Raw genomic sequence first — 25,305 nt, forward strand, 5'->3', positions numbered from 1 at the left:
CTTCACTGCATTGCCTGGCCCGTATATGCCACGTCAGACTCGGGGAAGGGGGCGGGGGGTAAAAAGACAGAAGCCTGCAGGGATCGAGAACGAAGGGGAGGGGGGGCAGGGAGAAACGGAGAAAAACCCTGGGGCAGGCGTGCGGGGGAAGGCGTGGTGGAAAGGCACGGCAAGTGCGAGAAGAAAAAAAAAACGGGATGTCTACAAGCAAAGCATCGCGCGCGGCTACCAACGGGTCGTTGTTGGTATGGAGAACCGAACCATAAATCACACACGAATCTTAAAACAATGGGAAGGAGGCGAGGGATTGGTTAGAGTTCGGAGTTAAGGGTGTCTATGCCGTTCGGGGTGCTCAAGCAGAAGAGGCTAATCTTCTCGTTAAAGGTCCGCCCTAACAGGGAACATAGGGGGGCAGGGGGCGAGGGGCCGCAGAGGTATGCAAATTGGAAAGCCGGTCCATCACCGTGACAATGAACCGACGTTGCCTTGGGTAGGACAGCCGCCTAGCGGATGTTCGCAGCTATAGACAAGACCAAACATAACAAAAGGGTCGGAGGTAGCACGGGTCAGATCGGACAGAGGAGGAGTGGAGGGGTCGAAACGAGGGAAAAGTAAATCACTTCTCGGGCGTGAGATCCGAGTACTGCCCGGTGGGGCCGGAGGAAGGGCCCGCACGCGGCCAGGTGAATTTCACTCGCCTCTGGTAAAACAGACCGGATACGAGCGCGAGGACGATCTCTCGACTCAAAAGAGGAGAATCACACAGGAGAAGAATAATCTAGAGGTATATAATTAAATAAAAACCAATGGCGATAAGCTTCATAGATACGAACACCAGAAGACAAAGTATTTGATTAGTCACAACTGCAACTTATCATGGTTAGCAGATTCAGCCAGCGAGTGAGATCGGACTTAGCCACAGCTACCTTTAGGTTCTGATACCGGCTTTTTCAACCAAGGGCCGGATCTGGAACAGCGCCCATCTGTTGATTCCCTGAACACATTTGAACAAAGCATGGACTCGACACAAGGCCGATGAAAGCAACAAATAAATTCACAAAAAGGCTGGTTGCACTAGAATCCCATCTCACATGTAGGAACTCACACAGAAGTGCCAACGAAATAACCCTTGGTAATAAACACCTAATAATACTATTGCGGCCATATGCACGTGTTGGTGAGCGGTCCACTTTAACACAGCTACAAACGGTAGTAAAACTGTGGCTCAATGGTAGTCATTTTCACAAACAGGATTTAAAAGAGTGTGGTTTAAAAGGACTGACGGTAACGTTGATGTTCACGAAGCACACTAACGATACGTACAGATGTTTCCAAATACTAAGTCCACTAATGTACTATTAATAATCATGAAGGAGAAACGGGATCACCAGCTTCCTCTTGGGAGCATAGAATCCCAGACCACGGAAGTCCATAGAATACAGTTTCCCTTCTTTTCTAAAGAGCTGAGAGGCGAAACCAGTTATTAGCACCACGAGTTTCCCATAGTCACATAGACCGCAGGTGTTTGGGTAACAAGTACACGTGTAAAGCACACCACGGAGGAATGGAGTTTGAGCTTAACAATTTTTGATGCACCCAATCACATGAACCCTGGACTGATTCTAGTGCATACTGTGTAATTCCTCAGGTTCGGGAGAAAGGGTGTTTACGCGTGATGTATCTTCTTTTAAACGTGAAAACGCAGTACGTTCGCTCTTGACCGTAGATCAATTTTCACTAGAGGTGCTATTAAACCTCCCTAACATGTCATCCTTTCCTCGGTATGCAACCGCGTCCCTACGGAGGAGACGGGACGGAGGGGGACTGAAAGAGGATGAACAGGAGGCGAACACAGCGGGGTGTCGTAGCCAGTTTGGCAGTGTGTCGTGTAGCTTTCCTGCGGGCAGGTGGGATTAACAAGGGAACCGAACACAAACCACACAGTTTACCTTTCAAGATCCGTTGTTAACTTTCCATTGCTCTAACCTTGCCCGCGCCTCCGCCCCCGTCTCTTCCGGACGCAAACCCTGAGAGTCCCGCAGGCTAAGCTTTTCGGACCGTCGTCACTCCCCTTGCACTTGCTGGAAACATTGATTGGTCCTCCCCCGTGCACCCCATCTCACCATGCGCCACGTCTTTAGTAGTCAGTTCCCCATTGGGCTTGCTCCGCGTTTGCTCGCAGCCCTCATTCACGTAGGGTGATGATAGGAGCTCCGTAATTCCCTTCGTCCGACACAACTAAATCAGCGGACAAAGCATAGAGTCACCTACATGCGCGCACATCCTCGCAGAACGTCAAGCCCCCCACTAAACTTCCCAGTGCGAGAAGACTCTCCCTCCTCCTGAGGGTTACGTACGATGATCTGAAATGCCCATTGACCTGCAGCAAAGCAAAATTCGCAGCAGAGGGATCAGCGCAGTAAACACTTTCCCAAAGCGGCGTCATCCTTGTTTTTACGCCGCGCTGTCAACTGTTTCTGCAGCTGCGGCACGCGCCACATTTTATGGCGGTGCTCACGATTACCCCATCTTGCCCTCAGTTACGTCCCATGACATCCTGACGCTCCTATTCACTTTTCACTTTTCTACCCCTCCTTCTCTCATCTTATGATTGTCAACAGTCAGTCGTACCATACTATCCAGCCTGCCAGCTTTTCAATCCTTCTTCCTACGTGTCCCTATCAAGCCGCTCAATTATGAGCATTCTAAGCTTTAATCCCCAGCCAGAGCAAAAAACTGTCAGACGGGCTACTGGGAGTTTGATGTTGCTGGAGCGGCAGAGCAGGCAGTCGACCTATTTGGGGAACCACTGAGATCCGGCTCTTGTTCGGGGCGAGCGGTCTCACGATGAGGGGAGATTTTTGTCTTTAAAGACCACCGTTAAAGGAGCTGTTCTATGCCTCTATGTAAATATCCATACACTGTGATAATCCGTCAGCGAGGAAGTTCAGATTATCATCATCTGCTAATAATAAAACCGGCCGCTCGTTCATTAAAAAAAAAAAGGTCTACATATGTCAGTCCATGTCTTTGCCCTCTTCACTTTTTCCTTCCTTGCTTCCCCCTGGTCTTCCGTTTCCTTACCCTCGCTCCCCAGTGTGTCCTTTCCGTGTCCGCGCCTTCGCATTTCTATCCTTTCACTCTTCCCCTGCTCTCTCCCCTTGCTCTCCCTGTCCCGCTTCATGTGCGTAACACGTAGGTTGATCTGCGTACCTCCGCGCATTTGCTCAACTCTTATAGTACCCCGAGTCTATGACATGGCCACATAGGCTGTGACGGGACGATTTCATGCAATCATCTTTTATCAGTCCTCTCACCCGATGATAGAGGCACAGCTCTAAGGATATAGATCAGATAGGGGCCATGATCTGTGACACGTCACAGATTACTCCATATTATCGAGTTACACTCAGCGATACACGCAGGTACCATCAGTCTGACAGTGATACAGTGTAACAGTCAATAGCACAATGCAACAGCAAACACATGCGAGACAGAGCAGTGATTGTCATATCACGAAAGCAAGTCAACGCTCTGCGAGCGCTTGATGTCCAAGAAGCCTAGCTTCTGCTGACACTTCAGTCGCTAATGTGTGTCATCGCCCGATGTTCCCACATTCTAGAAACATTACAAATATTAATTGTCAGGGTTCACAGCCAGCACTCGGTTTGCTTGTGGTGCAGGTCGCGACTCGTGAGCTTGTAACAAGACGCTTCTTAGACAAAGCTTTACTGGAGCGTGTCTGACATAGCACACAAAGCGTGAAAAGACAGTTACTCTTGCTGGCAACAGTCTATGAAGGCACCATTCCTTTGGGAATTGAAGATAATAGAAAATATATATGTGCGTCAGCTACAGCAGTCAAATAATGCGGTCATGCTGCACTAAAACGGTAGTGTTCTATCTGAACGAGCGTCAGCACAAAATAACGAAATTACAGTCTGAAAAAGATTGGGTAAGGCGGATGATAAATGGCAGTGGGTATGGGTTAGCCAGCAAGACCAGCAGAGAATCAGCCCAACTTCAGAACGGAAGCCATACCTGCTCCCCTCTTAAAACGTGATTTGAGAGGCGAGTGGCATGTAACTTGAATTGGTAATAGATGTGAGGTGGGTGTTGGTGTAGTAATAAGATATACTAGCGTTCAACCCATAAGTGTTGCTCAGATAAATAAGACAAAATTGAGAGAGGACCCTCTGAAGAGATCGAAATCCGATGCGATACGGCAAGCGATCCCAAAATCATCATCTGAAAGACGTCAGTACATAATCTGTGCGAGCGTCTCACAACGAGAAAGATATTTTTTATTTAGTGTGGATGTGTGAGCACCATCCTGACAGTTGTATCTTGTGCCTGGCATGTGGCGGTGTAGTGATGAAAGGCAGGTATTATAGATCTGGTGACGGAGTGATGAAGGAGGGAGGGGAGCTGCTGGACAAGATCCTCAGGCAGAAGTTTCTCTGAGAGGAAGGCCAGTGCTGGCTCTACACCATCACCAAGAACTGTTGACTACCTCCACTGCCAAGGGTGAGGAACACTTCTTGTACACACCCAGAGTGAAAAAGCAGACTTCTTCTTGCTCTCCAATGTTTTGTCTTCTCCACCTCCTCTCAGTTTGTACCAGAGACCTAAAGCCCATAACATCCTGTATATGGATGGACTCGGGAAATCCTGACTCCATCAGGATCTGTGATTTGGATTCGCCAAGCAGCTTGGGGAGGCAACGGCCTGCTCCTCACCCCTTGTTACAAACCGCCAACTTCGTGGCACCAGAGGTGAGAGAGCGAGGAGGGAATATCAGACTTGATAGCAGTAGGATAAATTTAGAGATTTCGGAAGAGATATAACAGAATAAGTCCTGTTGTAATATGAGTCCTTAATGCTTTGTGTTTCTTTCTTCAGGTACTAATGCGGCAAGGTTTGATGCAGCCTGTGACATATGGAGTCTCGGAGTTCTACTGAACCATGCTGGCAGGTAAGATTGTACTCGCGCAGACATGGATAATTTGGCTTAAACGTGGGTGGGAGTGATTAATAGTGAAGTGTCCGAACCTCTTCCAGCTAATGCATTGCAGAGATGGGAGCTCAAAATAGGAGCCATACGTCAGTGCTCCTGTCTCTTATTCAGCTTGTACTGTTGGTGTTGTTATCGACATAGTGTGCACAAGCCAAAGTCTGGAGCAGTGTTTCAAACTCACGCTGCAAATTCACCAAAAATACTGTTTGTGTTTAATTACACTAAATGGCAGCTTTATATATTTTGTGTATAGTAGGATAGATAGATAGATAGATAGATAGATAGATAGATAGATAGATAGATAGATAGATAGATAGATAGATAGATAGATAGATAGTAGTCATGTGTTTTTCCTAATCCTACTTTTTCCCCTCCGTCAGGTACACGCCGTTTGCTAACGGGCCAAACGATACACCAGAGGAGATTCTCCTGCGGATAGGATCTGGAAAGTCTCTGACAGGAGGCAACTGGGATACCGTATCAGACACCTCAAAGGTGCACACACTGACTCTTGTCGCTTCATATTTTTTAAGTCTAATACTAAAAAAATAATAATAATAATATATAGTTGTAATAGATTTGATCTTTACTGTTCGTTACTGATCTGCATTAGTATGATAGACAGATGACTGAACAACAGACGGCGTCTGTTTCTTCTGATTGTGACACGTTGTGAGTTTATCTATTAATGAAAAATCAGCCACACGATAAATAAACATTTTATAAGTTCACAGGAAGGAAACGCACTCTAAATTTAGTTCTGTCCTCATAAACTTTTAAGGCTGTAACATTATTATTATTTTCTTATGTTCCAGGACCTGCTGTCTCATATGCTCCACGTGGACCCTCACCAGCGATACACAGCAGAGCAGTTTTTAAAGCATTCCTGGATCACCTGCAGAGACACGCTACCACACTTCCAGCTAACGCGCCACGATGCACCACACCTCGTCAAGGTGAGCGCCTCCGTCCATCCTAAGACACAGAAACTCAAACGGCCACAGGACGTTATGGTGAAATCATTTGTGCTATCATTTTCAAAGTTAAGGTGGCGGTAACGTGGTTCTCGTGTGTTTTGAAGTCATCCGTAATGACTCATGTTTTCTCAACATGGAAACACGTCATCTCTCTAAACCAGTAGAGGGTCTGAACTCCTACATGATGTCATACCCTTGCAGTGCCTGTCCCACTTGACATTTAAAAGCGAGCCTCTGCCCCGGTGACTCATCCCCTTGAATCTCATCCATTACTAACACCAGATGTGCCACCCTTCTGTCTTTTTTTTGCATCCAGATCCGACGATTCTTTCAAACTCATCAGGTCGTATTTTTGACACTGGAAGTCGAGTACACACAACCGTGACCCGGCATCTATCAGACACTTTAAAGTCAAAGCAACGTATCATCACGGCTTGAAGGCACAAAAGTCACCGCACAGAAACAGCAAACAGAGTGAACTTCCCTTACTCCCCCGTGCGGGATCAGTTCTCAGACCCCCTACAGTTCGAGGTTTTCTTGGCAGCGTACTTAACAAGTGCTCGAACTACCTAAGTGGACTCACTCTTAATCTCAGGGAGCAGCGGCTGTATATAGAAGCACTCTGAAATCACTAAACTCTTCCACCAAGCACAACAGAGAGACAAAGATCAACATGAAATCGAGAGCTTTGCTTTTTGGCTCACTTCTTAACAACAACCTCACCAGATGACCCTTCTTTCCCAGCCCATGTTGCATATAATCCTCTTTATTTGTGATAAACAATCCAACAATACTTCTGTCTTTGGTTGACAAAGTTTATAGTTATAGAATTCTATTTTGTCAGGAGATGTTGTGGTAGAAAGGCAAATCACCAAAAGTTGCATGCAGTGAGCCATTTTAATGCATGTGTGCACTGTCCAAAGACAGTAAACAATACCTCAGTATGTTTTTGTGACTAATGTGGGCAATTAATTTGGTCCAGTACAGGCCACAGCATGATCCTTGCAGGCAGATAATGCATTAAAAACTCTGTTTAAAGTGTCGGATAATAATGCATTAAAGATTCTCACTTTTGTAAGTGACCGGCTCAAATTGTTTAAAAGTGTCTGATCACATTTTTTTGAAAATGGAAAAATGAAACATTTTCCGTTTCTTTCACTTCATCAAGGCTTCACAGCTGGTTCACCTGCCTCTGCCTGCACAAATCCATATTGTTGAAAGCAGCTAAATGTCGAAGCTATCACATTGAAAATGTTTCACACAACACTGAGCTACACTCATTTCTACCGTTGAGCGAGATTTCATGAATGAGACTTTTTAGACACACGGGTACAAACGAACAAAATGAAAATGTGTCATTTGTCTGCAGGGTCGAGTTGTCAGACAACAATCTGAGCCGGTGAAAACAAGCAGTTTAACATATTTTGATAGTGCACAATTGCCCATAATGATTACATTGTGGTCTGTTTCATGGCAGCTGGCTGCAGCGCTCTCTCTCAGTACTGGAATAAATTCAAACCTTGTTGTCTCTTTGACACAAAAACATGGAAAATAAGGCTGAAACATATCCAGTTAGCCTTACAGGGATCCAGCAAGTCAGCAACAGTATTCAGATCTGACAAAGAAGTTGATTTTAGGCCAAGATTTCCTACTGCCACCACACAGTACAATAAACTGTCAGGTAGGATGGATTCTTTGCTCGCCTCTTCTCTTACATGTGATTCAAGATCTGACAAATATTTTTTAAATAGTTTTGAAATGCCTCTCATTTTCGTACCTGTTGCCTCTTTGTTAGTCTGAAACAATCGTACGTACAGCTCGATCAATGTATTTTGGGTTGTCTTATTAGATTATGACAGTAGAGAGTTAACAGGAACTGAGGAAGTTGTGATCGCACAAGCATGAATCATTCACAGAACCTCTTGACCTCGTCCGCTTTTTCCTCGGCTCTTAATATTTGCTTGTAATTTGAAGATGTATTTGCACAAAGTGATGGTTTAAAGCACTGCTCCCATTCTGCACATTTTCAGACACATGCATGACGTGTTTCTGATTCATCTCTGGATAAGTGGGTGGCACTAGAAGCGCTGAAGTTCACGATATTTGCTAAAAATGATCCGACTCCCTAATAGCACAAAAACTGACTGATCTCCTGTCGACGCTTCTGAGGAGAGAACACGAACTTCTGTGCCGAGTTTGGCAGCCAAATGGGCCACAGCACACCAACAAAGTGCTAATAGTATTACTTCAAAGTTAAAGCCAAGTGTTCATTTCTTTTTCCAGGGAGCCATGGCTGCCACCTATTCAGCACTGAGCCAGAAGACGAGTCAGCCGGTGTTGGAGCCCGTGGCAGCGTCCAGTCTAGCCCAGAGACGCAGCATGAAGAAACTCACCTCAACAGACATGTAGACACACACATCGCTCGCCCTCCAGTTTTGACCTCACTCTCAGTCGGACTTGCAAAAGATGCACGCAAACACACACATAGACACACACACACAGACCGAAGTCCTGGCCAGTCAGACCTACTGTCTCCCTTTTTAATCTATTTATTTGACACACCCAACATATGCACGCATACACGTCAGATGCACACTCACACTGGATGAGGTTGCATTGTGAAGAAGTCAGCTGAAGAGGAAAGGGGGAAAACTCACATATCTGTTACTGCTGGGGAGACAGACTTGTATTTATTTCCACAGCTTTCATATGCACTCGCCCTCCTCGCCTTTCATTCTTTCTTCCTCGTGTGGGGAAGAAACGCACCAGCTGATGTTCTCCTTCACTGTGATTGGCTGATTCAAAGCTGCTTCGGTAAACTGTGCCCTCACCCCCCCACCCCACTGCTCTTCATCTGCACTCTGCCATCCTCCTCCTCCTCGGTTCTCTCTCTCTCTCCTTTCCTCGTTTGCTTTAGCTCTCTTTAACTTCTTTTCTTCAAAGTGAAGTAATGGTTTATGTGAGAGTGTTGGCAGGATGATATTCGACTGAGCGACATTGTAAGACTGTTTCCTCTCTTTAAAATAAAAAAAAAGATACGACTCTGCTTGTCGGCGGATTGAAATGTCCCTCAGGATAAAAAAAATCATCTGCCAGCACTTTTGTTAACATAAAAGCATGTGTGGACAGAAACTGTATTTCTTTTCCCTTAAAATTCACAGTCTGACTCACGTTACTTTGTGATGCTAACGATGTATCAAAAGAGGTAAAAAATAAGCTGCAGACGGACAAAAGATAATGTCTAGAGTTGGAAGGTGAAACAATGTGGAGTAACTATAACAAAAAATTCTAGTTTGCAAAAAAAAATATATGAATATATAAATATATATAATGAAGATGATGAAGAGCATGTGGGGGGAGCTGTAGGGATTTCTCTGGGGGGGACGGGACGCACCCCGTCAAACCAGAGAGGCTGAATTTAAAAAAAGAAAAAAAAAATTTCCATGGATATCTCTACAAAAAGACATTGTGGAAATTGTATGATATTGTATTTATTTCATTTGATTTTTAAGATTATATTTTTCTTTCAAGTTCTGTATATATTGACATTAAAGATCATTATTGACATGCATCCGGTGTCTGGGCTGCTTTGTTCCATCACAACGTGTCCACTAGGCAAAATGTTATTTAATTCACAGTAATACAACAGAACTATGTAACTTAAGTTACAATTTTAAGATGACCCATTACATTTCCAGTATTTTAATGAGGTTTAAAGTTATATAGTCGGCACATCTGTAATTTAGCCACTATAAACTGATGCACCAAGAATTAAACATGATTTATTTTAATTAACTCAGCTTTTCAGAGTTGTAGCTTGTAAGAATAAAATCACTTAAAGGAGTTGGTTCACCCTAAATAAACAGTTTCTCAAGGGTTAGTTTTGGTTTTATTCAGCCAGGTTTCGATTGGATAGGTGAACATCAAATGTTGAATGTAATGTTTGTGGGTTTTTTTATGAAATCAACAGTCCTGTTACTATAATATAATCCACAAACAGTTTTCATTGGAACTTTTTCCTGGACAATTTGTCCCAAGAAGTGTTTCTAACGCTTAGAACATTGAATAATTACAGCCTCAATATTTTTTCACTCATTATTTTTTTGGGTTATGATTTGTAAGTCGTGGCAAATGAAAGCAGGCAAACATATTGTTTGGTTATAAAAGTCATATGGTGAATGTGTCAGCAACATTCTTCTTTTCTTTAAAAAATAGCTTTTGGTTGAAGCTTGAAACCTGGTTATAAGAACTTGAGAGAAAACCCTAAATAAGTGGTCTGTAAATCCAAAACAAGCAGCTAAAAGAGGCTAAAACGCATCGCAGAGGAGCAGGGGGCTAAAAGTGAACACTTTCTCATCACATGTAGTCATTTGATCCATTGGTCACACACAGAAATATTAAATTAGCGCAGCTTTGAAGCCAGTTTTCGAGGTTAGGAAGGCGGAGCAGTGAGTTTTTTTGTAATATCTAACATCCCAGGCAGCTCCCTCTCCCTTTGTGCCCCCCCCCCCAGTTCACATGAATGAGATGCAAAGTGCACGAGCCGCCGCTAGGTGGTAACACTATCCAGTACATGAGAAGTTATGGCTCTTGAACACACAGCGTCCCTCAGTGGGTCTGTGTCCTACCCTTATGTAAATGATCAGTCTCGCCTGCTTCCATTTTGTCTGTCCAACCGCCCCCCCCAACTCCCCTGAGAGTATGAGCTCCTCTAACCAGTGGTGTGTAAAGGGAATTGTGTGTTTGTGTGTGTGTGTGTGTGTGTCAGAGCTGTCACGACCAGACAGCAGAGGATGGAGATCTAGGCAGGAAAGCAGATGGATTGAGGCACGAGGACTGCTCCCATCAATGCACACACACACATACACACACACATATTAGCCTATGGACCAGCTGTCCTTCTGCAACTGTCCTAGCTGAGTCCATGCCCTCTCCTCTCTCTCTCTCTCCTGGATTAGGTGCATTACACAGCCAGCCTGGGAGCTGAGAGGTAAACAGTGGGGCTAATTGTTTTGACATACTGCTCTTTGTTTTGGCCTCCTGGTGCTAATCAGCCACTTGGCTAATAAGTCTGCCTGGCAAGGAAAACACAAACTGTGTTTAGGCTGGGAGGAGGTCAAATATGTATATATATATAAATAAATAAATAAAAGGGGAGGTGGGGGGTGGGACAGGTGCTACAGTCATAGATGCAGTCTGCATTTGCTCGTCATCCAGAGTTCCCACAGTGCTGCTGTGGCTGGGTAGCGCCCCGCTCAGGTGTGAATCTATTTATCCTCATTAACGAGCGTCTCCCCAAAGTCAGCCAATTAACACGCTGCTCCTAATGAAGCCATTAGCTGTCAGATGAGGTAGAGGCAGTGCTTGTCATCAGTCCACTGTGTGTACATGCGTGTGCGTGCGTGTGTGTGTGTGCATATCCACTCTTGCTGCTAATAAAAGCAAGAGAATTAATGGAGTGAGCGTGTGTGATAATGAGTTAATGTGGAACAAGCAGGACGAGCAGTGATCAGCCCTCTGTCTCGAATGAAGATATCAGACACAGTGATTTACTCTCTCAGAGCCATAAACAGGCCTTTCTCCTCTCACATGTAACACTCATTCATGTGTGTGTGTGTGTGTGTGTGTGTTTAATAGACACCATGGCCAAATGCTGAGAGTGTTACTTGGCTCTGTAGACCTCCTGACTGCAGGTGTGTGTGACCACTTAACACCAGCATCAGAGTTTGCAGGAGTGTGTGAGCCTCAAAAATAACAAACTGTAGCTGTCACTCACGGTTCCTGTAATGGAGCCATCATAGTGGGGGGGCAACGTTAATACACTTTTAATTGTCAATTTAATTGCAAAGACATGAATGCCACATCCTCGACAGAGAGGAACAGTCAGATCACAGGGGCAGCTGTTCCACTGACGTCATCTTTGTCAGTAACCGAGCACAGAGAGAGCCTGAATTCATCTCGAGAGGTGAAAGTGAAAATTTTGATTTTACCACTATAGTGTAGGGTAGGTGTAGTTTCTGGTTGGATGTAGTGTATCCTCTGTGTCTCACTCCCTGCCTCATCATACTAACTGTAGCTGAAGCTGCCCCGCCCTGTCAGGGGGGATGCCAGAACTGAGGATGTGAAATTGATTTTTACATTATGCAATTAATCTTATTGCAGATTCTTTCTTCTTCTTCTTCTTCTTCTTCGTCCACTCCCCCCACCGCCTTCCTCTCCTCATCCGCTCACAGCTTCCTTCTCTCCTCATCCGCTCTCTCAGTTACAGTTACTGTCTGTCCTGGAATACACACTTATCAGTAGCCCTGCGGTGATCTGCTATCAGGTTTTGGTTACACTCACTTTGAAGTCGTGACAGAACCCTGCAGAAAGCATTGTTTTCATGTTGGTGAAGCATGAGCACGAATGTGATGAATCAGTGTTTAAATGATCGCTGCAACAAGTGTGAAATGTTTTTTTTTTCCAGTGTGTGTGCAAATTAAAACCTCACCAACTCTCTCAGGATGAAAAACAATGTCTGACTTCAGGACGTCCTGTATGTCTGCTTATAAACACTGTGCTACTTTGTACTTTAACTTCATAAGTCTTGTTAGAAATTAATTAATTCATAAAATATAACACACCCAAGTGATTCATTTCTCCTTAGTATTACAAGCTGTATTCCACAGCTTCATTTAGATTCTAAAATTAATTATTTCCTTCAGTTTAATTTGTTCAAATACATGTTTCTATTATTATTCTGTATATGTTTTATTGTGTATTTTGTTTTTACATTTAAAAGACTCAAATAACAAATGTAACTGAACTTTAAGACAGTGGCTCCCAACCTGAGGGTCAGCACCCCCACATGTGGTCGCATATTTAATTCGAGGGGTCACGAGAATGTTAACAGGATATGAAAGTAACAAAAACAAAAACAACATATTTCTGCTTTTTTTTTTTTTCCTTGTGAATTACTGGAATTTTTTTTCAAACAAGGAAAACATGTCTTCTTCTTCGGTAGATGTATAAAATATGTGGCCACAAGTGGCCGAAAAGTTTGTGCACCAGTATTTTAAAGCATAAAGCATGGCAGAAGAAGAAGAAGCACGAGGACGAGGATCAGACGTGACAGGAGGGCTGTGAAAATGCATTTAGGATCAATTATCTTATAGTGGAAGATAAAGGAGTGATGTATCATTTTATAAAGTAAAGGATGAGACAGAATCAGTGAAGTCCAAAAGCCATGTGGTCAGCCAGCAGCCGATATTGATTATTCCCATGTATGAATCGTCTCATGTGGGTTGCTGTTTCGTTCCTGTCTGTGTTCTCTGTCCGGGATCTAGACTGCAGCCTTCTGCTCTCCCCTTTCTAATTAAAGAGATATGTGATGTCGAGCGTCCTCTCTTTGACCTCGTACCATGCCAGTTTTTACTGCAAACACTATATCAATGCCTCACAAACTTTTTCTTCTCAGAAAATCTGTGTCACCCTCCTTTAAAGTCACAGCTCTTTAATCCTAAATTCCCTTTACTGACCTTCAGAGATTTGCTTGTGGGGGGAAAATAACACTATTAATAATAAAAAAGCTTTGGAAAACAATTTATTTCGAAGAATTTGGTCAGCACTTTTTACACTTTTGACTTCTTTAACTTTCAATCAAAGACTTTGAAACAGGATACAGAATAAATTCAAAGAGAGAACAGAAGGTTTGAGATGAGATGCAATTATGAAAAAAGGTGTGAGTCAGCCGCTCCCATTATCCCCTGCCAGTAAACAAAGCGCTCATCCCAGAGACTGCCACCACGCAAATCACTACTTCTGCCTCTCTATTGTTGCTGCCCTGTCTCATGATCAGTCTGCCTCTTACTCAGGGTCTGATTCAGAGGCTCAATTATCTGCTGGTGCAAAGCCGAGGCATCTGACCTCAAGCATTTTTGGAAAAATAATTACCTGAAGTTCATCATTCACTACCTCTGAAACATGCTTTCATCTTGCACCTGTTATGTTTCCCTCACCGTCCTTCACACGTTTTTCACAAGTCAATCATTTTTCCCCACTGGTGAGTTATTTTGTGGAGGTGTCAGTTAGTCTTTAAAGACACATTTGGAGAGTTTTTTTTAAATGTATTATAAGCATCCTCACTCCACATGCACTGAAGCAGTATGAGGTGGAAGAGGCTCAAGGATACTGCAGTGCTGCTCTGGACCTTGGCTTGCTTTGCTTGTTTGCTCGGCTGCTGGCTCCTCTTCCCATCCAGGGGCTTTTTTTTTTTTACTCCTCCTCCCCCCAGAAATCAGGGATTATTTCAAACTAAAATAGATGGATGGAATCAATCAGCCATGGTTTTACTTTTCTCTTCTTCTACATAACCGCCCCCTTTCACCTCCACCCTCACACCCTTTTCTCTGTCTCCCCCCCTGTCTCTCTCCCTCTCTCTCTCTCTCTCTCTCTCTGTCTCCCCCACCCCCCTCTCCAGGCTGCAGACTGAGGAGATGCATAAATTCAGACGCATTAGTATTCCAGTCAGGCTCTCCATTTCAAGGCAAGGCCTAGCACCCTTCCGCCTCTCCTCCTCTCCTCTCTCCCCTCCTTCACTCTCCCCTCTCCAGCTCTATTTTTGAATCATTTAAGCAGCCCTGCATCTACGGGCCTACTTATTTCCAAAACCATCTCTAAATTATTTTTAGGCATTATGATTATTTTTTTTCTGCAGGAATATAGCTCTATTCTGCCCTTGCATGGCCAATTATACGCAGCTGTAGTCTTTGAAATGAGATTCATCTGCTTCTGATTGTGTGTGTGTCTAAGTGTGTGTGTGTGTGTCATTGTGTTTTGCTGTCAGGCCCAGCGGCCCAGGCGATAAATCACGCATGTCTGATTGAGGAGGGCAGAGGGCTCGGACAATAACATTTTCAGTGGAACTGCTGGAGAAAGCGTCTCAGTTTGCTGTGATCCGTGGAGCCTGCAGACCTGCAGCCAAGGTCCTGTTGAACCACTGGATGTTTTACAGCTGTTAGTGGCATGAAAAACTTTTGACATGACATTGAAGCTGAGTGAAGGTTATTCTGTTTAAAGCATAAGCAAGTTGTACCTGTGTGCATAAATACATAAATGAAGCATAATATTGTCTTTAGTGTGATTACAATCAGTCACAGTTTGAAACTGAACCTTCAAAAAAAAATATGTAGAATTTTAAAAAGGAATATTGAATAAAGAAAATGAATCATACATTTTAATTATTGCTTCCACTATTTTTATAATAATAATGTAATAATAATTTAATATTTTAAATCTACTTCTAAATATCTAAATATTTAAATTCACTCATCAGAAGCTGAATTCTGTTTTGGACAGTGAACAGTTGTAGCAAGAAAATGTTTTACAACATACATAGTTTATTTCAAAACATAATACAAGCTTTTATACTGAAAATAAATAATTACTTGAGCTGTCATCGAAATTTGGAATAAAACCGCCGGAACAGTTCAGCATCTACTGAAAATATTGTTTGTTTGTTTTTTGTTGTTTTTTTTTCTGTTTTTTTTTTTACATTGCTAATTAAGTGCATGAATAACTAAGAGCATTTGTTTAAATTAAGACTTCAAAAGGGTAATATATAAAACGGTACAATACGAAAAAATACTTAAGAAATAAACCAATAACAGGAGTATTTAAGATTAAAAATTTTGATACTGAACGTACAAAAAATTATAGGCAGGTGTATACGTCGCCGTCAACCCCTCTTTCATTCCTGTTTTCAGAGTCCACACAGTTTATATGGTCGAAGATGATTGAAATCAAATAAATGAATTTATAAATAGCTGTAACTGTGTGTGTGTGTGGTGTGTGTGTGTGTGTGTGTATATTGTGTGTGTGTGTATATATATATATATAGAGATATATATATATATATATATATATAATATAGATATCGATATATATATATATATATATATATGTGTGTGTGTGTGTGTGTGTGTGTGGCTTCATAAGCTACAGGCCATAAGGGAGGAATTTAATAATAAAAACAAACCCTCCAAGTGCTATTATGTTGGTAGCAATACCTCTACGACTGGAAAAATGAGGGTCTATATTTGCATATGCAAAAAAATAATTACAGATCTGCTACGAGTATGTTACAAAAATAATGAATGTAAATATGATGAGAACTAAAGCGTCGTATAAAGCCCGAGGGAAGCATGAGGTGGACAGTAAAAATGGCCTCTGGTGGTGCTGCAACAAATCAATTAAGAAAAGTGATATTATTATTATTATTATTATTATTTGTTTCCACTCCACTGATCAAACAACAGAAGCAAAGTGTATGTGTGTGCGTGTGTGTGTGCATGTGTGTGTGTGTGTGTGAAGCCCAAACAAATCAAAACAAAACATCAGTCCCATCTTATCATTATTATCGAGCTGATGAGAAGTGGTGACACAAACCAAAGGCGCTGGCAGGTTATTAGGCACATTTTTGTATTTATATCCGTGATGTAGAAAATAATTTGGCGGGCTCCAAAAAAAGGTATAATCTGAAATGTGACGTTTGATATGCCGCTATAGAATAATGCCCTCATGACAGTTAGAAAATGACGAAGGCTGAACAGGTATCTCTGTTATTGTTATTGTCGTGTTTCAGTGCTGGAGGCATCTGGAAGGAGTCTGTACCGGGACAAGGCGCGGAAGGGCTTTTGGAGGTACCACCGCGCGCCCCTGCGCTCGAGAGTCTGTACCGGGTCAGGGGGTGGGGGTGTGTGGGGGGGGATTCCTCCCGGTGCTTCGGTCAGAGATCATGGCACGAGGAGGCGTCTCCCGCGCTCCCGCTGTGTGAATACGGTCCCTCGTGAGGCGGCGGCTCTCCCGGCGGTGTCATGCGCTTCTCCTTCTGCCTCCGGTTGCAGAACCAAACGCGCACCACCTCCTTCTCCAGCTGCAGCGAGTCCGCCAGCGAGGTGATCTCCTGCGCGGAGGGTTTGGGACACTTGAGAAAGTGCGTCTCCAGAACCCCCTTCACGCTAACCTCGATGGACGTCCTCTTCTTTCTCTTCCTCCCCTGAGCTGCTATCTTGTCTATACTGCTAGAGCTGCCTGTGGACGAGTCTGCCTCCTCCAGCCACTTGTTCAGCAGCGGCTTTAGTTTGCACATGTTTTTAAAGCTCAGCTGCAGAGCCTCGAACCTGCAGATGGTGGTTTGGGAAAAGACGTTACCGTACAGCGTGCCCAGAGCCAAACCCACGTCCGCCTGCGTGAAGCCCAGCTTGATTCTCCGCTGTTTGAACTGCTTGGCAAAGTGCTCCAGCTCGTCCGAAGTCGGCGTCTCCTCGTCGGAGTGGTCGTGGCAGTGATGCCCACCGAGGTCGCTGTGCTCGGGGCTGAGTGTGTCCCTGAGGCCCGGGTGCATGCCTTGGCCCTGCGGGTTGGGTGGAGGTGTGAGGCCACCGTGGTCCAGCATGCCGTTGACAGTGAAGCCCGTCTGGGAGTAGATGTTGATCTGCTGCCCGCTGGTGATGGAGGAGTTGTGGGACACCGGAGTTCCCCAGGCTCCCGGGTGGTTGCCATGGTTGTTGTGATGAGGAGAGTGATGCGCTACGTGCGGGGAACGGTGATGGATGATGCCAAGCTGCAAGTCCTCTCGGCCTGGTTTAACGTCCTGCTGCTCCATGGAGGCCGACCAGGGGCTGCCCTCCGACAGACTGCTCGCCCACTGGTGCCCGAGCGGGTGTCCGTTACTCTGGACGCTCTGCAGATAATCACTCTGGAGGAGTTTCTGGTGTCCTCTGTAGGGGCTCGCAGGCTGCATGGCCTGGCTGTCCGGGTGGATCATGGGACTGGAGCTGAGCAGGGTGTAGGGGCTGGAGGCAGCTGTGGCCATGCTGGCTGCTGAACCCCACTAGTGCTACTGAAGCGAGGGAGCTGCTCAGCCTCTGACATCTCCCTCTCTCTGGAGTCTCGACAGCAGCCTGGCACTGACTGACAGCCTCCACCGCCACTCACAGACCGACTCAGACGCAGTGACGACGCGCGTCGACCAATGACGGCGCGGATACGCGAACCTCCGCCTCTGGAAGCGGGGCTTGGTGGGGAGGAAAGGGTTACAAGGCAGTCGAACCGGAAGTGAGTCGGAATGCTGGTCCAGTGGGTCTGGCTGTGGAATGATGTGCGCGTGGAGCGCAGTTCCTGTTTATTAATTAAAGTTTCCAACTGATTTACGCACGAGTTTATTGCTGCTCCTGTCACCCTTGAGCGCGTGCAAAGGAGGAGATTAAAGCGCAATGGCATTTGTTAGACGTGCCAGCGCTTAATTTAAAGGGATACAATCAAACCAAGAGCAGCTCTCACTGCTAATTATTAACTTTTAGAGAATACTTCCTCAGGTGTTTACAGAACGAGCTTCTACCGATAATGTTGTGCGTAAAAGTGATTTACGCACAGGGCATCCATTATCCAAATCCACTTTGGTCAGACAAAAATAACGCATGTCATGAGCCTATAAGTGCAATTTAGTATTTAAAATAATTTGCATAAGGTATTAAAAATGTCACATTGCTCTGACAGCTAAACTCTTTGCTCCCACACAGCGAGTCACGGACATGTTTACAGCCTAAAACTAAATCATTTTCACATTTTCTCCGAGAAGTAAATGTGTCCTCACACAACACACCTCACACACTTACAAGTCTTTAAGAATCTCATCAGGTCCTCACCGGGATGAAAAAGATCTATCTGCATATCTGAGAGCTAACTTGGCTGCGTAATTATATTTGCCATTAGAAGACTGCGTCCCGGTCTACTTATTGGTTTGAAATTCCATTAAATATATTGCTCGAGCTCCCAGGTTTAAGCTTGATTTAAATTTGCATACATTTTCATACATTTAGGAGAAATAAAAGAAGGCTGCAGCCACCAGAAAGTCATTAAAGAGCGCTGAGCCGAGGAGCTGCTTGTGGAGACACATACACTCAGGAGAGGAGGAAGGAGGAAGGAGGCCGGAGCAGGTGAGCTGACCGCGGGGTTGGATGTGTGGACAGGGCCGCTGGAGGGTGGTGGACAAGGCCTCGGTAAGACGGAGGAATGACAGACAGCGGTAGTGAAGGAAGGGTGATGACAGGACGCTCTCTGGCCTCATGTTGTCGTAGCATGCAAGCCTGTAGATGGAGGGGGGAAATAATTCAGCACATGAGTTTGTTGTTGTTGTTGTAATTCCAGTGTTGCGTTTAAATTCTTCATGGAGTTTACTCTTTGAAATTTTCATCCAAAGTGGCTGAATATTTGATGTGAATGGCAGGGTTGTTCTAGTGGCCTAGTTTTTGCTAAGGACTGGATTGCTTCATTTGGAGTCGTTATGGGACGCAATTATGCAGAAAAAAAATAGTGAATTTCTTACAATGGTAGCAGTGATATTTCACAATTCCTGCGTTTCTCCTGCGTGTCATAAATGACGCACCAAAGCGAATTGATTTAAGGGGATGAGTTCTCCATTTAAAGAACAACGTTCCACACTGAGATTTCTTTTTAAAAAAAATAAAAAATAAAATATTTTTTTGTCTAAAAAAAAATAAAGTCTGTATTTTTTTTTTTTTTTTTGGGTGGGGGGGAGGGTTTGGGTAGCATTAAAACAGACAAGAGAGGAGTTTGGAGAGGGGGGTTGTATTGCTCTCGATAGTCTAAGTTTCTAAGTGTAACAGATGCTTCTCTAGAAACGCTCCTTGTGCTGATTCCTTTTATTCACATCAACATTTTTCTGCCGTCGAGCGCGTTTCCATAGCGAGGCGAATAAAAGGCAAATCCCCGCTCCGCGCCTCCAATAAAGAGCCCATTCACAGATAACCCGAGCCAGCCCTGCTACACTTACACCATGCAGCACTGCAGGCTCTCTCTCTCTCTCCCTCTCTCTCTCTCTCTCTCTCTCTCTCTCTCTCTCTCTCTGTTTCTGTCGAGGTGCACATTACTTCTAAATAACACAAACTAATGAGTCATATATATTTTTTTATTTTATTTTGTCTTTATAAAATGTCACTTTATGGCTGTTTGTCATGTTTGTTTAGCTGCTTGTTGGTGTTTGTTTGAGTATCTTTTGCTGATTATGTCCCTGACTCACATGATTTGCTGTATGCAGTGGAGTACATAAAAACATTCCTCCAGTAGTTTATATAAATATAAATGTATTTTTATAAAATAAGTATTGCTCTCTTTCCTCCATGGAACTCTTTTCTTCTGGCCTTTAACTTTACGCTTTAATTTGCATACAAAACATTTAGTCACGTTAGTAATTATGACGTTGGATTAATTGTTATTCTGATTTAGAAAGAGAAAAAAAAAAGCTGGATTGAATTTAATCAGGCTGCGTGTTGGCGGCAGGTTTGTAACATGCTGTCATGAGGGCTTTTACCAAACATTTGTGCTCATGCTGAGTTTAGGAGGACAAATATATATAATTTTCTCATGGAGGTTTGATGTGTGAGTCTTTCACTAAATATTTTAACTTTTTAAATATGTTTTATGTCTGTATAATTCAATAGTAATATAGTTGTGCCGGTGTTTTTTGCAGGCATGTGTGCTTTCTGTCTGTCTTTCTTTCTAAAAAATGTTAATGGAGTTCGTTTTTACGCGTGAAAATCTAAAAGTGCAGCTCAGAGTAAATGTGTGGTTTTGGATTTTTCTCTGATACATTTTTAATAATATTATTTTTTATATATATTTATTCCATTAGGATTGGTTTCCTTTTTGCCTTAAACGCTCTCCTCCACAGTTCAGTGCTGCAGCCCATAGGCTGGATAAATCAGCTTTAGTCTGCTATTGAGACAGCCTCGGGCCTCAGGGCGGGACCTGTCACTTAGTGTCATGACCTTTGAAAACTTTCCCCATGATGCCTAAAATCTCTGCTCCTGCGTGCCAGACATGACTTCAACTTAAAGATTTTTACAACTGAAACATTTCAATCTGTCTTATTATTAATATTTGAGATAGATAATTCATCCCGTGTTTGTTTTGAAGCATTAAAAAGAGGAAAACAAGCTTTTATTTGAATTAATAATGAGAAACTCACCACTGTTTAACTTTTTTTTTTTTTTGCTAAAGAGATTAGATTTGTTCATCCTAATCCAAAAGGCTTGGTGTCACCTCAGTGCTGAAGCTGTCTTCTCCATCCTGACCATCCTGCTTCACACACTTCACAGCCTCCCAGACAGTAAAATCGATATTCCCATTAACCCGTGACGTCGCTAATAAAAAGGACAGTGACACCGTGTTTAAACAACGCGACCCTTCAAAAACAAACCCCGAAACTAATCTCACATCATGTCGGTGACACGTCGTTTGTTTTCATCACCAACTTGAAACAAAAAAAAAAAAAAAACGTCTGCTTGAGCTCCGTTTGTGATAAATACAAGACTGTCCTGCATGTCCATCTGTCAGTCAACCTCACCTCAGTGTGTGTGTGTGTGTGTGTGTGTGTCCAGCAGGGCTGAGGAGGAGGAAATACATTGGACACACCAATGAGTGAATGTATAGGAAGCTAAAAGTCATCCCATGAGAGCACACGGTGTAAATGTACATTCATAATGCATGAGGCCCGGTGCGTTTGTTTGGTCTGCAGCGTGAGACTCTGGTGTTAAGAGGTTATATGTGGCTTTATGTGAAAGTCATTTATTTATTTTTTTACAACTGAATGTTTTATATTTTTTTCCAAAAGTGAATTTTAGTGAATCTACATAGAGAAAATGAACATCTGTGTCCTGTTGGGCTGTTTTTTTTAGAGCACGGATTTGCGTCTTTCCACGAATTTACGCAGAGAAAAAAAACTCATTTAAAACATAATTCACATTGAATTAATGTTTAATCACAGCATGCGCCATGTGGATTAATTCAAGGTGAATTCGTGTGTTTTTTAAGGCTGTTCAAACCGCAGTGTTGTGATATAATTCCACCTTTTCAAACCATTTCTTATTTTTCTTTTTTAATTATGGATTCTTCTCATTTATTATCACCGCCGAAGAGAAACAATTAATACGAGATAAGATTAACAAAGCTTTGCCTCATTCCGGTGATCAGATCAGGTCACATGATTTATTTATTTATTTATTTTTAATTCAAGGATAAAACGTGATGAAAATAAACGTGAACTTGTGTGACGCATGTAGACTTCATGGATGCAGCAGTGCTTCTTAAAATGGCATCATGTCTTCTTTATTTTATTTTTATTATAACACTGCACTATGATTCAGTGTTTGTTCACTCATGTACAAACAAAAAAAAACTGTAAAAAACACAGCAACAGCAGCAAACTTCACAGATCCGGAGGGGTTGAATATAAATATAATATATGGAAATATGAATATGAGCATTTTATTGGCTGACAGTGAAGATAAACGTTAAACACCCTGATTTATTTATTTATTTTAATCAGATAGAGTTGTTTTGAATTTATTTTGAAGTTCCTTCCAAATACAAATCATTTAATTTCCTGGAACGACTGGAAGACACCAAGTGCAATGTGAAGCTTCAATTAAATGTCTTAGGTTTTGGATATTAGTATTCCAACTATGATGCAAACCCCAGCGTAAAATTATTTTTTGGTTTGGAGTTAATTAGAAAATGAATTCAGTCAAAACAACACACAGGCCTGGGGTCAGGGAGTCTTCCAGCTGGTGGAAATGTCTCCGAGAACAAACATTCACCTGCACAAAAGAAATTGTTGCAATATTATTTTTTTTATTATCTGCAAGAATTTGAAACACCTGAGCAAAATTGAACCTGTTTGTCCCTCTTGCCTTCGCTCAAACAAAGCAAATGTTTGTCAGAGAGATTATTCAATGTGTGTGTGTGTGCGTGCGTGTGTGCTACAGGTGCTGTTTGCAGAAGAGGCTAGTATTGTCCCCGGGTTAGTGAAGGAGCCAAGGTTGGTAAAAATCTACATAACATTACCATCTGTTAAACTTCAAACTGCTCACTCAAAAACACACACACACACACACACACACACACACACGCACACCAACAAACACCTACACACTACAACAGAGCAGTGAAGAAGAGCAGAGCGTCTATAGAGATGTAATATATGCTCTTCAGCCCCTCTTCAGCTCCTCGTCCACATCCTCCTTCTTCTCCTCCTCTTCTGAGCTGAGAGCAGACAAGAGTTTGGAGTTGAGGCCTCCGCTGGCACCAACGAAGAAGAGAAAGGACTCTGGACTTTGGAGGGAGAGAGGGCAGACTTGTGAGGACTTCAGAAAAAAATAAAATAAATAAAAAATCAAATGTGGTCGACGTTCAACGGACGACCCGGGTGAATTTCATTTTGTATATATCGGCGAGCTCTCTCCTGCCACAGCTGAACAACCAACCAACATACTTTCCCCTGTGGCCCACAAACCCCCACATCCACGCACGCACACACACACACACACACACACACACACACACACACACAGGTCCCTCTGAAGGAGCAGGCGGAGTCGGCAGTTGCACATCTGCATTTCAAACACAGACTCTCTGGGATTCATTATTAATTAGCCTGCTGAGCCCTGGAGGACTGGTGATGCTGCCGTCTCACACACACAGACACACACTCAAACACTAACACATAGCCCCACACACACACACACACACACCTCATGACCCCTTTGCCCCCTCTGCTCTACAGTTAGAGAGTCCTCACCAGCATACTGAGTTGTACAGGAGCGTCCCTCCCTCCAATCACATCCCTTCTCTTGATTTCCCGGCTTAATGTTTGGTAAAGGATGATGAATTACGGGAGTAGATGGTTTTATTAAGCTGAGCTCAGTGTAACTGTGTTTAAAACACCATATTCAATTGAGTTGTTTGGCACAGCACAGTGCTAAATGACATATGTGAGGCTGTGGGAGAAGCCCGGCGAGCTGTACCGCTTCTTATATCACATCAATAAACATTATGAAACCTCCTCTCTGCCTCTGTTTGCTTTATTTGCTGCTATTTGTGGGGAAATAGATTGCTGTGTTTTTGCTTGCCTCTAATTGTGTGTTTCTGTGTGTGCAGCTCTGTGCATTAACCTCCACCAGCAGCAGATAGAGGCAGATCAGAAAGACACACAGCGATTATGCATGAGGAATGTCTCCAGGGTCCAGAGAGAGAGAGAGAGAAGGAGAGGGAGAGAGACATCAAACACACTGCAGTGAGAACCTTCTGTCCACAACGCACGTTCCACCGCTGCGCAAAGTTGGTGCTGTTGCAGTTTACAAAAATAAACACGATGGGAAGAAAATGCACGCGTTGCTGCAGGTTTCCAGCCTATTGTGTGCGCCTCCGACGTCGCATTAGTATGCAGGGAGTCGACGTCTGACGCGGAGATCATTCAAGAGCATCAGATCGTGCATGATTTTCTGTCAGGGTGATGCGCTGACTGCAAATATTTGAACGCGCGACGTTGAATGTTCAATGAAAGTTCTCGCCTCGCCTCCTGAAAATGGGGAAGGTGATCATTTTTTAATTGGTTAGCTGATAGAAGAGGTTGTATAATCTGTTCTCCTCGCGACATATGGCTCCATCCATCCATTCATCCGCCATTATGGCTCAGATAATATTACCATGGCCACTGGGCCTATAGGTGGACAGTCTGTGATCCCTCAGCACACATCAACACCTCAACGATTGGCTCGCTCAAGGCTATAACCCGGGCTCCGATAGGGCAAGAGGTTCTGGCAGTAATTTGGACATAATTGCATAATTGAGCAGGACTCCACCATCATCACCTTCAGCCTCTGAAGTCTTCAGTTTAGGCCTCACAGTGGCCGAAGCTGCTGCTCAGCTGTCACCTTCTATCTCTAGTTCAAAAGTGATACAGCAGGAGAGCAAAACACTCTCACACTGCAGCATCCCTGTGAGGATCAGCGCCTCTTGAACCAATTGGATGTGATTCAGAGCCAGCGGTGGACCTCCGCCGAGCACTCACACTTCCTGGTTTTGTGCATCGGAGGGTTCTAGGCGAGATTTGCAGGGGGAAAAGACCACTTCTCGACAACACAGCGCAGCCTTTGTTAGATGTGTAACGAAGAATCTGGGGCAATCGAAGAATCTGCACAAATGTTGTTACAAGTTCTCGCTCCGAAAGGGAATTCTCGTTCCCCTTTCGGAGCGTTCCCCCTCGGCCCGCTCTTTCATTCAAAGGAATGTAGATATGATTTTTGGTTTCAGACCAATTCCACCTGGAGTCTCGAAGGGAAGAATAACAAATATGGGAAACATTTAATCCAGAATAATATGTTTATCCAAAGACCTGTGGACTTCGGGAGGAATGGACCCCCTCTGATGTGGTCTGCTGCCAGTGTGTGTATGTGTGTGTTCATGCATGTG

General features: G+C 43.7%; 2 protein-coding genes across 2 annotated transcripts; one reads left to right on the forward strand and one right to left on the reverse strand.

The window, feature by feature from the left end:
* The first annotated feature begins 4,655 nt into the window (after window positions 1–4,655).
* On the forward strand, window positions 4,656–9,565 carry LOC113746627 (ribosomal protein S6 kinase alpha-6-like). Its single transcript, XM_027283061.1, has 5 exons — window positions 4,656–4,812; window positions 4,903–4,975; window positions 5,398–5,512; window positions 5,833–5,973; window positions 8,278–9,565. Exons 1-5 carry the CDS (start codon window positions 4,656–4,658, stop codon window positions 8,401–8,403), a joined length of 612 nt encoding a protein of 203 aa, XP_027138862.1. The 3' UTR covers window positions 8,404–9,565.
* Window positions 9,566–15,919: 6,354 nt separating this feature from the next.
* On the reverse strand, window positions 15,920–17,875 carry LOC104920607 (POU domain, class 3, transcription factor 4). The gene has a single exon (XM_010732922.3). The coding sequence runs from the start codon at window positions 17,846–17,848 to the stop codon at window positions 16,760–16,762; it is 1,089 nt and encodes a 362-aa protein (XP_010731224.1). The 5' UTR covers window positions 17,849–17,875; the 3' UTR covers window positions 15,920–16,759.
* Window positions 17,876–25,305: the final 7,430 nt, after the last annotated feature.

Source organism: Larimichthys crocea, chromosome I (assembly GCF_000972845.2).
Source record: "Larimichthys crocea isolate SSNF chromosome I, L_crocea_2.0, whole genome shotgun sequence".
Lineage (NCBI taxonomy): Eukaryota > Metazoa > Chordata > Actinopteri > Sciaenidae > Larimichthys > Larimichthys crocea.

Bases quoted from the DNA above. Each gene is read 5' to 3' on its own strand.
- LOC113746627 (XM_027283061.1), top strand. From the start codon at position 4,656: ATGGACTCGGGAAATCCTGACTCCATCAGGATCTGTGATTTGGATTCG. The intron at 5,513-5,832 runs GTGCACACACTG...CTTATGTTCCAG, and splicing joins CCGTATCAGACACCTCAAAG to GACCTGCTGTCTCATATGCT. The intron at 5,974-8,277 runs GTGAGCGCCTCC...TTCTTTTTCCAG, and splicing joins ATGCACCACACCTCGTCAAG to GGAGCCATGGCTGCCACCTA.
- LOC104920607 (XM_010732922.3), bottom strand. From the start codon at position 17,848: ATGGCCACAGCTGCCTCCAGCCCCTACACCCTGCTCAGCTCCAGTCCC.